The sequence below is a fragment of the Arvicola amphibius genome, chromosome 9, assembly GCF_903992535.2.
Source record: "Arvicola amphibius chromosome 9, mArvAmp1.2, whole genome shotgun sequence".
Lineage (NCBI taxonomy): Eukaryota > Metazoa > Chordata > Mammalia > Rodentia > Cricetidae > Arvicola > Arvicola amphibius.
Window position 1 is genome coordinate 122,164,127 of NC_052055.2, and position 12,657 is coordinate 122,176,783.

The 12,657-nt window shown below is 44.6% G+C and overlaps 1 protein-coding gene across 2 annotated transcripts; it reads right to left on the minus strand.

Moving 5' to 3' along the window:
- Positions 1-1,219: 1,219 nt before the first annotated feature.
- On the minus strand, positions 1,220-12,350 carry Snrpc (small nuclear ribonucleoprotein polypeptide C). Of its 2 annotated transcripts, XM_042055787.1 has the most exons (7): positions 12,198-12,350; positions 11,879-11,921; positions 10,175-10,283; positions 7,312-7,401; positions 5,050-5,154; positions 2,087-2,156; positions 1,421-1,552 (listed from the first exon to the last, which is right to left on the minus strand). In XM_042055787.1, the coding sequence occupies exons 1-6, from the start codon at positions 12,203-12,205 to the stop codon at positions 2,113-2,115; spliced, it is 399 nt and encodes a 132-aa protein (XP_041911721.1). In that variant the 5' UTR covers positions 12,206-12,350; the 3' UTR covers positions 1,421-1,552; positions 2,087-2,112. The 2 variants fall into 2 exon arrangements, with proteins under 2 accessions (XP_038199929.1, XP_041911721.1); XM_038344001.1 differs by lacking the exon at positions 2,087-2,156 and having other exon boundaries at positions 1,220-1,552; positions 12,198-12,344.
- Positions 12,351-12,657: the final 307 nt, after the last annotated feature.

Genomic DNA, 12,657 nt, shown 5'->3' on the forward strand with positions numbered 1-12,657 from the left:
CCTAAACTGTACAAATATTAAAAGGCCCCCAAGTACACAGCAGGTGGAGACGAAACCAAAGGTGGCACGGTGGACATCACGCCGATAAACTTAGGGGGATCTTTGTCAAGTGGCTGTACTGGCTTTGTAAGTTTTGCCATTCCTATCAGATATGGCTGTTCTGATATATACTCTAGATGGCTTGTTATTTACATGAATCAAGGCACAGAACCAAGCATATCTGGGCTTTTTCTGTCAGTACACACAGCATCTCTTTCTCTTTTAAATCCACTATGTAGCCCGGTGTGGTGGTGCACACCTTCGATCCCAGCACAGGCAGCAGAGGCAGGCGGATCTCAGTGCGGCTTTAGAAGCCTGAACACACTCTGTAAACGACGATGGCCTCAAACTCACAGAGATCCACCTGCCTCTGACTCCCAAGTGCTGGGATTAAAGGCGTGCAAAACCACCACCAGGAAAAAATTTTTTAAAATGTATTGATGCCCAAGCCAGGAATGGTAGTACGCACCCATAATGCTAGCATCGAGGCTAGCCTGGGCTTTCTAAGATCCTACCTGAGCCAGGCATGGTGATGTCAACATCATCCTCCACTACAGTGAGGAAGGCGCTTGAGTCACTTGAAAAATATGTCTTAGGGCTGGAGAGATGGCTCAGAGGTTAAGAGCACTGACTGTTCTTTCAGAGGTCCTGAGTTTAATTCCCAGCAACCACATGGTGGCTCATAACCATCTATAATGGGATCTGGTGCCCTCTTCTGGCATGCAGGGATATGTGTAGGCCGAACACCACATACATAAAAAATAAATAAGTAAATCTTTTAAAAAAAATTTAAAAAAGACATCTTAAAATCAGATAGATAAAAGCCAGCCAGTAGTGGCACACCCCTTTAATCTCAGCACAGGCAGCAGAGGCAGGAAGATCTGAGTTCAAGGTCAGCCTTATCTACAGAGCAATTTCAGGGAACAGCCAGGACTACACAGAGTTTCGAAACCCTGTCTCAAAAGAAAAAGAAATAAATCCTATCTGAGAATACAAAAAGAAAACGCTCCAAAGTCCTACAATGAGGAAGTGTAACCAGACATAGACAGGCAAGAACAGGGACTCACCATCACTGAAGAATCTCACACATGAGACATGCTGGAGAACAAGCTAGCAGAACACAGCTGGCTTCACCTCCTTTACAACACAGAACAGAAAAGGAAGGAAAAGGGCCACGCTCTTAACGCAAACAGCTGACAGTTTTATTTTCCCATTTCACAATGTAAGTGAGCGCTGCACTTTTTCTAATCCCACTTCTCCCCTCCAAACTATTGTTAGGAAAGGGGAAGCCTTGCTTGTCACACAGCTAGAAAACACCCAGGCTCAGCACCGTGATCAACTGCTGAAACAGAACAAGAAATACAAAACGAAAAAGAGCCTTTCCGCTCTTATCTGTCTGGCCGAGTCATGCCAGGCCGTGTGGGCACCATCATAGGGCGAGCAGGAGGTCTCATCATTGGAGGCCCGGGCATCATGGGCATGTGGCCACCCATGGGCGGCCTCATTCCAGGAGCTGCAGAACAAACAAAGGGGAAAGGGATGAGAAACAACATTCAGGGGACTTCAACTAAACACCTTCAATTAATCCCAGCACTCAGGAGCAAAGGATCTGAGTTTGAAGCCAGTCAGTTTACAGAGAGTTCCATGACAGTCAGGGCTACACAGAGAAATCCTGTCTCAAGAAACCAAAAAACAAAACAAAACAAAAAACTAAGTAGTAGACCCGGAAAAATACTAGAAAAAGACATATAACAGAAAAAGTGCAAGAAATCCATTAACTTTTAAGTTACTTAGGACATCAAAGAAAGATGAAGACGTGAGCGCAGAAGGTCTGGGAAGCTGGTCTATGACGGCAGTGGCTATAAATAGACCCAGGGACTCGAGTTCTGCTTTGCTCAGTGTGCTTGTTTGGTTTTTACTTTTGTTGCTCTTGTTATTTTGGGTTGAGACAGGGTCTCTCTATTATACAGCCCTGGCTGCCTTCAACTCAGAGATCCCCCTGCCTCTGCCTCCCAAGCCGCTGAGATTAACGGCGTCACCACCGCACCTGTACTACTCAGCTATTTTAGCCGATTATCTCCACCACACCATGTGACGGGAGCTGTCTCCTCCATGTCCTGGAAAAGAGGGCAGTCTCACCAATAAGTGACTTCTGGGAACTATGGGAAGGTGATCAAACCCAGGATGAAAACCTGACAGTAGCATTTAGCTCAAATCATGAAAAATAAAAGGCAATCATGAATTATATCAAATAGAATACACAGAATTTCATTTTCCAAATGCAATTCGGGAACTATTAATCAGTTCTGTATGTGTGTCAAATATGAACGAAGATCTCTGTGCCAGGGAGGAAGGGACAGCAGTCAGAGGGAGGAAACACTCACTGTCCACGCGTCATCTGGAGGCTGGGCTCAGGAATATTCATTTTCCTACTATGCTCTATAACTGTTGTGCTCTATGAATTCTTTATAAATAAACTTTTGTTTGTTGTTTTTCAAACAAGAGTTTCTCTGTGTTACAGCTCTTGCTGTCCTGGAATTCACTCTGTAGACCAGGCTGACTTCGAACTCACAGAGATCTGCCTGCCTGCCTTCTGAGTGCTTGGATTAAAGGGGTGCACCACCACTGCCTGGCTATAAATATCAAGTTTTGGAAGCACAGAGGGGGTTGCCTGTAATCTCAGAATTTGCGTAGCAAAGGCAAGTTTGAGGCCAGTCAGGGTTACAAAGAAAGCCTTTATCACAAAAAGGAAATAAAATAATAAATTGGGTATGGGGTACACAGAAATTACAGATGCATCCTGGTATCCCATAATTGTTTAACTGATCTTGATTAAAGGCGTGTGATATAAGTAACTCAAGCTATAACCATATTTGAAGCTGGATGTGGGGTGCAAGCCTGTAATATCAGCACTCTGAGGAGAAAGGGCTCCTGAGTTCAAGGAGATCCTGGGTTACAAGAGTAAAAGTATTTTTCAAAAATTCAACATACTCCCTTTTCCCCACTACAGGAGGGCACTGATATACTGCGTCCTTGAGCATGTGAGCGCGCGCAGCCGCATTCACGGTACCGTGTGTGAAATGGTAATACGGCAGGTGCAGACGCTGTGAGAGCAGAGTCAGTGGTGGCACGGAGTGTGTACTCTGCAGTCCACAGGGTCCACCAGCACATTCACACTCGGCAATCTGTACATAGGTGTTTGCAGGAGACTGAGCACCTGAATATTTGTCCTCTTTGCTATCCACAGTGAATTTAATTCAGATTTGCCAACAATGGAATTTCATATAGAAGTTGTAGGATCATTGCATTTTTACTATGAAGTCTTGGAGCATAATCAGGGTAGTAAATCGGGTGTGATCATCACCCACGTCTTCAGACCCCATGAGAGCCCAGTTCTGGGAGCCTTCTTTCCCTTTCTCTCTCATTTGTTTTTATGTGTTAGTTTTAAAGAAACATTGCCTACTGTGTGTGTCTCAAAATATTCTCTTGAGTAATTAGGATCACTCAAGAAGGATTATATAGGCATGTGCCACCATGCCCAGCGGGATTTCTTTCAATGGCTCACTCTTTCCTGGTTGCCAACATCTTTAAACTTACTTGGTATTTTATTTTGTGGCACTGGCTTAGAGAACAAGCAATTCACGATGGCATGTATCTTTAATTCCAGCATTTAGGAGGTAGGGGCAAGTAGAGATCTCAGTGAGTTCCAGGCAGCCCAGTTTATATGAGACTCTGTCTCAGAAATATTAAACAAATAGTAACTCCATCTAAACCACCTGGCTGTGTTTTGAGTTCCTATGCCCGTAATCTGTTCTCAAAACATCCCTCTAACTTCCACACCAACGCTCCTGGTGAAAAAGCTGCTTTCGTCCCACCGCTGTGCCCGGTTTGTCCAGCTGAGCTGGCGGCACCGCTCGTCTGTTTTCAAACCGTCTCACTGTTATTGCTGCAATTAGACAATTTTAAGCATTCTGCAACAAATAAAATGTGTGAGAACTTGCCAGACAGTGGTGGTGCACACCTTTAATCCCAGCACTCGGGAGACAGAGGCAGGCAGATCTCTGAGTTCGAGGCCAGCCTGGTCTACAAAGTGAGTTCCAGGACAGCCAGGACTACACTGAGAAACCCTGTCTGAGAAAGCTGGAAGGCTCTAGGATAGATGCCCAGAACACCATTTCCTCTCCAGTAAGGAAGACTTCAGGAGCAGATTATACTGCAATCTCCAGCCACAGATTATACTGCAGTCTCCAGCCACTTGAAACTGAAATTCCAGCTGAGGTGAGCACTGGGGAGGCAGAAGCAGGCTGATCACTGAAAGTTCAAAATTAGCCAAGGATACATTATAAGACTTCATCTTAAAACACCACTCTGCCGAATTAGGGTGTGGGCAAGCTGGCTAGGCAGGCAGCAGAGCTTGCATGCAGATCCGAAGCCAAAGGTGGCAGGAAAGAACCAGCACTAACTGCCCTTCAATCTCCACACATGCAATGGTGTGCGGGTGCTAAGAGAAAATTCCTTTTTGTATTTAAAAACCTTGCCGGGCGGGCACGCCTTTAATCCCGCACTTGGTAGGCAGAGGCAGGCGGATCTCTGTGAGTTCGAGACCAGCCTGGTCTACAAGAGCTAGCTCCAGGACAGGCTCTAAAGCCGCAGAGAAACCCTGTCTCGAAAAACAAAAAAAAAAAAACAAAAAAAAAAAAAAATTAAAAACCTGCAAGGCCCTGGGTGCACTTCCAGGCTCTGGCAAAAAAAAAAAAAAAAAAAAAAAAAAACTATAAATAGAATTTTTGTGGCTGAGGTTAAGTGGTAGAGCTCGTAAGCACATCAAGGCACTGAGTTCAATCTCTGGCAACCAAAACAGAAAGTATTTGACCTAAGTTTTTTTATGGGTTCCTACATTAAAAATACTGACCAAATTCAATGTTACAAAACTTACAGCTAACAAAGAATGCCCCGTAATACAGAACTAGAACCCACCGCACAACTAAAAGGTAACCCATTCCAACTCACCAGGTCCCACGGGCATCATCCCAGGAGGAGGAGGACCCATCATCGGCATCATGGGAGGGCCTCCCATGTGGGGTGCGGGCATCATGCCAGGGCGAGGGGGCCCCGCTAAAACAGACAATGGAGGCTGTGGTTAAGGCAGGTCTGCACGCGGACACTTCCTCTCTGAATGAAACCAAGAGGCTCGCACAGCTAGTCCTAACTCTTAAACCAACCCCCTGCAGTTTCTTATTCCAGCAGGGGACTCACAGAGAGAGCATTCCATAACTTGTACTTTGTAATTAAAAAGCAGGTCTGAGAGAGCTGAACAGCCACTAGCTAGGCAGGAGGTATAGGCAGGACATCTGGACAGAGAGGGAGGAAGAGGAATCTAGGCCCATGAGAGAAACAAGAAGAGACATGGAGGAAACAGGATATGCGGTACCAGACAGAAAATAGATTAATAGAAGTACATCAATTTAAGTTATAAGAGCTAGTGAAACAGGACAAAGCTAAGGCCAAGCTTTCATAATTAAGAAGTCTCCATGTCATTTGTGAGCTGTGACAAAAACAAAAATCTGACTATATAGGTACATTAGAAATTGGGGAAAAAATAAATAAAAAAAATAAAATAAAATAAAAAATAGGGCTGGTGAGGTAGCTCAGAGGCTAAGAGCAGTGGCTGCTCTTCCAGAGGTTTTGAGTTCCCAGCAAACCACATGGTGGCTCACAACCTTCTGTAATGAGATCTCGTGCCCTCTTCTGGCCAGCAAGCATATGTGCAGGAGGAATCCTGTATACATAATGAATAAGTAAACATATCTTTAAAAAAAAAAAAAGAAAGAAAGAAAGAAAGGAAGGAAAGGAAAGGAAAGCAAAGGAAGAAAGGAATTGGGAAGACCGAGTTTATCAGTTATTTAGGTCTTCTAGTGTTGTGTTCATACCAATAAAGAATTTAATTTCGCCGGGCAGTGGTGGTGCACGCTTGAGGAGGCAGAAGCAGGTGGATCTCTTTGAGTTCGAGGCCATCCTGGTCTACAGAGCTAGTTCCAGGACAGGCTCCAAAGCCACAGAGAAACCCTGTCTCGAAAAACCAAAACAACAACAACAACAAAGGCTTGGCCTCCCAGGAACTAAACAAAAAGAATTATTAACTTCAAAACTATTTTAGAATTTTTATCACTAGAAGCCGGGTAGATAATTTTAGTCCAAAAAGTACTTTCCATGTAGGCATTAAGAACTGAGTTCAAAGCTGGGCACTGCTTTTAATCCAGCACTCCAAAGGCAGAGGCAGGGAGATCTGAGTTTGAAGACTTCCTAGTCTACAGACAGCCAGGGCTACTCAAAGAAATCCTTGGCAAACAAAAAATGAAAACAAACAAACAAACAAAAAAAAGACAACTGAGTTCAGTCACAAGGAAAAGTCAAGTAGGGCGTGTGCAGTTGGGACCCAGCACTGAGGAAGCAAGGACACCTGGGTCCTTGGGCTCACTGGCCAGCACACTTGCCTAACTGTCATGCCCTAGATCCCAGAGAGAAACTGTCTCGGAAATTAAAGGCCAGGAAGATGGCTGAGTGGGTAAGGGCACACACAAGCTGCTGTTTTTCTCAATCCACAAAGGAACAAGTAAGGACTCAGCCCTCCAAGCCTTCCTCTGAAATCTACACATATGCCACAGTATACACATACAATAAAACACCAAAACCACAAGGAGGGTAACTCCAAGGTTGGCCACTAGTCTCTATGTGAAGACTACACACACACTTTCACACTCCCACAAGACAAAATTATACGGTTATAGCTCTTTTCCTCAACTAGTGCTATGCTGTGGGATAATGCTCTTGTAAACGCTAAAGATTTGTCACTTGTATTGGTTTAATAAAACATTGGTCAGTAGTCAAGTAGGAAGTATAGGCGGGGCAACCAAACTAGGAGAACTCTGGGAAGAGGAGAGGCAGAGACACAGTCATCAGCCAGAGGCAAAGGAAGCAAGATGAGAATGCTACACTGAGAAAATGTACCAAGCCATGTGACTAAGCATAGACAAAAATTATGTGTTAATTTAAGTTGTAACAGCTAGCTAATAATAAGCCTGAGCTAATAGGCCAAACAGTTTATAACTGATCCAAGCCTCTGTATATTTCATTGGGACTAAACAGCTGTGGGACTGAAATTCTGTCAATACCTAGTTAGTCAACAAGTTCTGGAAGCCAACTATGTGACAAGCTACTAATCAAAGGATAATCTGAGCAGTTGCACACTTTAACACAGAGTTCCAAACTTACGGAGACTGGGGGGAGGTGGGATCATGGCCCCTGCAGGAGGAGGAGCAGAGAATGGAGCTGGAGGTATCTTTCCTTGTTGAAATGCAGCCGCTTAAGATAAAGAAAACAAAAAATGATGTGTTAAATGCAGCAACTCATTTACTAAAGTAACTACCTTCTTTCTTTGAAATGAACTCTATTCTAAAATTACTCCATATGGCAAAACAGTTTTAAACCATTGAGATACTCAACTGTTACAACTGCAATGAACAGTTTACTAATTCAGGTACTCAAAGTTTTCTTATAATTTAATCATTTAATAGCTATTTGTACTCTTCAATAGGTAAAATAACTGCACTACCAGGCATGCTAGTGCACACCTGTAACCCAGCATTCAAGAGACGCAGTTGGAGGACTTGAGCACAGGAGTCTGAGATCAACACAGGCAATAAAATGAGGTAAGTCTTTACATTTATAAATTTTAGTTTATACCTAATTCAAGCCATTAGTTTTATTTGAAAAATGCACAATCCGTGGCCTAAGGCCAGGTTTTAGAACAAGTCTCTTCCCCTCCTGAGTTAAAAACAATGTCCATTCCTTGCTTCCCTCTTCTGAAACAGAAGTACTGAACCAGATGAGGAAGAAACAAATATCTAAAATCAAGAGACTGCATTGAAGGAGAGTACCACAATTAGACCACAGAGGCAAAAGGAAGAACAGAAAAAAATGGAAACTATCTAGTCCAGGCAGTAGTGGCACACACCTTTAATCCTAGCACTCTGTGAATTTGAGGCCAGTCTGGTCTACAAAGAAATCCTGTGTCAAAAATAAAACATAAAACAACAACAAAAGAAAGAACGAGCCAGGCTGTGGTGGTGGCACAGGCCTTTAATCACAGCACTCAGGAGGCAGAGGCAGGAGGATCTTTGTGAGTTTGAGGCCAGCCTGGTCTACAAGAGCTAGTTCCAGGACAGGCGCGAAAGCTACAGAGAAACCCTGTCTCGAAAAACAAAAAAACAAACAAACAAAAAAGAGAGAACGAACGAGCTGGGAGTTGGTGGTGCATGCCTTTAATCCCAGCACTCAGGAAGCAGAGACAGGTGGATCTCTTTGAGTTTAGGCCAACCTGGTCTACAAGAGCTAGTTCCAGGACAGGTACCAAAGCTATAGAGAAACCTTGTCTCAAACAAAAACAAAAACAAACACACACACACACACAAAAGGAAATGGAAAATACCTACATGACTTGATTAGAGTCAAATAGTACAGTGGCAAAACTCTATCAGGTATCAGGCCAGCACTGGAGAGGTGATGGCACAAGGCTCAAGAGTTTAAAGCTAGCCTGGTCTACAGAGCTCGTTCCATGACAGCAAAGGCTACACAAAGAAATCCTGTCTCCAAACAAAGAACCAAAACAAAAGAGCCCAAAAAACAAAAGGAAGAAACCATCCAAAATAAACAAACGAGCCACACTCTCAGGAAGCTAAAGCCTAAGTCAGAGACAGCCGTAGTCCATCCATTCCACCTACCAATGCAGCGTAGGCCAGACCATGACTAGAGCCTGTGTTGCTCCAGAGATTTTCCCTGTAGGGCTTACAGTTAGGACAGCACTGCCCACATCCTATACAGGACAACAGGCTGTAAGGAGTGCAGAGCGAGCAGCAAACTCCTACCAACCTAACTACAGACATCACAAAGCGTGTTTCTGACAGTCTGCCTCCCTATCCCAAAAGTCTACTTAGCTGAGCATGAGGGCATTACTAGAATTATCACGTCTAATCCAAGAAGAGAGGATTGCCAGCAGTTCCAAAATACCCAAACAAGGCTAGAGAGATGGTTCAGTGTGTAACAGTTGTTGCTTAGGCATACCCAAGTTCAAGTTCCTGGAATCCAGTTAAAGCCAGGCACAGCCAAGTATGCCTAAAACCCCTGTATAAGGAACAGACAAAATCAGATTCCAGCTCACTGGCCAGGCAGCCTGGCTGAAATGGTAAGCTTCAGGTTCGATGAAGGATCTTGTCTCAAGGGAATAAGATCAAGGGTGGGAAGAGCAGAGGCCAGGCATGGAGACAACTTCCTTTAGTTCCAGCACTCAGGAGGAGGAGGCAGGCAGAATCTGGTGAGTTCATAGCTAGCCTGGTCTAAATAACAAACTCTTTTTCTTTTCCATTTTCCAGACAGGGTTTCTCTTTGCAACCCTGGCTGTAATGGAGCTCACTTTATAGACTAGGCCAGCCTCTGTTTCCCAAGTGTTGGAATTAAAGGCATGAGCCATTACACCCAACTTTGATTAATTTTTTTTTGCCAGAGCTACAAATATGAAAGCCAAAATAAAGTCTGTTAAACCCACTCTTATGTTTTCCAATTATGGAAAAAAATCTCAAAATTGTGGATTGCAGGGACTGGAGAGAGCTCCGAGGTTAAGAACACTGGCTGCTCTTCCAGAGGATGTGGGTTCAATTCCCAACACTGACACAGCAGCTCATAACTGTCCGCAACTCCAGTTCCAGGGGAACTGACATCGTCACACCGATAAACACACAGGAAAAAGAGCAATGTGCATAAAAATAAATAAAGCTTTAAAAGAAAAAGTAGTGGATTGCAACTTTTCAAATATAGGTTCACATAAATGTGCTACAAAATCTTGTTGCCATTAACAGGAAAATCAGAGGCAACTCCATCTTCTCTAGCCACCTCCCAGCCTGACCAGCCTGCACATGACTGTTCTTGGATGGATATTAGGTGTTCCTATAGTCCTGGGAAGTAAGTGACCTCCTTCCACTCTGCTCGTTCAGCTTAGGCAAACAGCCCCCCGTATCACACGGAAAGAGCCGGGATGGAAAGGAAGGGACCGCTCCATCGTGGAGACAGAGGCCGGCCGTACTTGTCTTGTCAATCAGGCTCTGGGCCTGCTCCTCCATCCACTTCTGGTAGTAGTCTTTCACGTTCTCCTTGTGCTTCCGACCGCTGCAGTGCGTCTTCCTCACAGAGGGCTGTAGACAAAAAGCTCACATCAGACACAGAAACAAAATCCCTAAATAAGAAAGCTGAAAAGCTTTACCTCTGCATTGGTAGGCTGGCTAAGATGCTGAAGAGGCTTTGACAAACACTGCCCTGAGTATACATCTTTGCTAGACGTATTACCTAGAGGAGGCCGGCACATGTGGCTATGAGTCAATCACTTGCTCTTGGGCACTAGAACACAGACACAGGTCCTTTCCTCCACTCCACTCAGTACTAGGATCAGAACTCAGAGCTTCTGCATTCTAGCCAGCTGAGCTACCACTGGGTTCCACATCCGCCCCAACAAATGGAATACATGTTTACCTACTGTCTAAGGCTTTCTCTACAAGGATGGACTTGCACATTAAAAAGATTCCATATTTACAAATTTAAATCACAATTTGCTATTTAGAAAAAGTGTGCGTGCTGCTGGTCTAAATCATAGTCTATTTTAATGCCCTTAGGCCTCTACACTGGAAAATAGCAGCTTCAATCACTTAAGCAACACTGTTACGAGAACACAGAACTTTAAGCTGGTTGTAGTGACGTGTGCCCTTAATTCCAGCACCCAGGGATCAGGAACAGCTGGATAGCCTGCGCTACATAAGTTCAAGGCCACCAGGGTTATATGAGACCCTGTCAAATAAATAATCTTCACTCAGAGAAACTATTAAAACCATAACACCAAATTTTATTGTTGCTAAAGGGCTTGTTTTGGTTTGGCTTTTGGAGATAGGATCTCACACCCTTGCCTTAAATTCACAAGACTCCATCTCAGGCTCCCAAATGATGGGAAACAGGCATGAGCCACTAAACACAGCTAGCTGTGCTGCTGTTATTCATGCCGGGGCCTTCTGAATGACCGACAGCAGTCCACCCTGGACTGCACTCCATTAGCTTCCTGCAGTCATAACTGCTGCTGACATACGGTTAACAGAGTTCCCACAGAAGCAGAGAGTGGAGCTGCAGTTCCACAAATGAAGACATTTCTTTCCATTTTAGTAAAAAAAAAAAAAAAAAAAAAAAATTGGTTTGTTTTTCGAGACAGAGTTTCTCTGTGTAACTGGAACTCACTCTGTAGACCAGGCTAGCCTTGAACTCCCATAGATCCACTTTCTTCTGCCTCCCGAGGTCTAGTTTAAAAGGCATGTGTGTGCCACCACTGCCTGGCGATTCTAATAAAATTTTCAATAAAATGATATAATCAAATATATGAGTTGTAGGAGCACACTTATGGGTTTTGGGGAAAGTTATCTGACAAGGCCTCGGTATGTACCCTAGGCTAGCCTGGAATTCATCATCTTCCTGGTTCAGCCTCTCAAGTACTGAGATTACAAGCAAATCCATCTGTAAATGTTTTCATCCTCAAGCCTGTTAACGCTTTATCATTCTGCAATTACCTTCACATTACAAACACTGGAATGGTGTTAATAAAAAACACGCTTCCCAGTTACTTGCAAAGAACAGTAGTGGTAATTCCCAGCAGGCTGGAAAGCACATACATGGACCTAGATAAATTTAAAGAAAGAAAAATCTTAAATTGCATACGAGCCGTTTTAAGACTACGAAAAGGCGGGCCACTTACAGAATCATGGGTAAGATACGTATCACAGTAGTCACAATAAAACCTGAAAAGACAAAAGAATATGACAACCCTTAGCAGGTGTCCAAACAAGCCAAACACCCTCAAACTCAGACGTAAGGCGTCAAACAAAGCATTCAGACAGGATCGGGGCCGCGAGGGGAGGGGCAGAGCCCACTCGGAAGGGGACAAGAGCGCCTCGTTTCCCACCGGATCTCACCAGGGCGCTCGCCTTCCCCTCCAAGCACACGAACCAGCGCCCGCCGCGCTCACGAAGACCCGACCCACCACCGCAATCCGCCAGCCTCAGCCCCACACTCACTTAGGCATGTTGCTCCGCAGGCCGTTGGCTACCCGCTTCCGCGCCGCCGGGAAATGACGCACACAGACCGCGCCGACTCGGTCGGCGGACGGAAGAGCGACGACGGGCCTTCCGCTTAGGAGATCGGCTTTGCGGAGGACGGTCAGGAAGTGTGCTATGGGTGCCTATGAGGGTCAATCCACGCCCACTTACGCCTGATTGGTTATTCGCTCTCCGGAGCACAGAGCTTCATTCTTTCAACAACAGGTTCCGAAAGGCAGATACTCTCCTGCGTTCCCTGCTCTGCTGGAAGTTCTGGGAAAACAGTAGAAACAAAGCAGGTAGACGTTCTAATTCTCAGAGACCTGATTATCAGAAAAGTGAAATAGATAAAAACAAAGTCCTATGCTTGGGTAAATGAAGCAATATAGCACGACTAATAAAAACCCAGAGACAGAAATTGGGGTTCAACCTAAAGGTC

What these genes read in the sequence shown, in the direction of transcription:
- Snrpc (XM_038344001.1), bottom strand. An exon ending in CGTATCTTACCCATGATTCT is followed by an intron (nt 10,284 to 11,878) that starts GTAAGTGGCCCG and finishes TTTTGTCTACAG; the next exon opens with CCCTCTGTGAGGAAGACGCA. An exon ending in GATGATGCCCGTGGGACCTG is followed by an intron (nt 1,553 to 5,049) that starts GTGAGTTGGAAT and finishes TTTGTTCTGCAG; the next exon opens with CTCCTGGAATGAGGCCGCCC.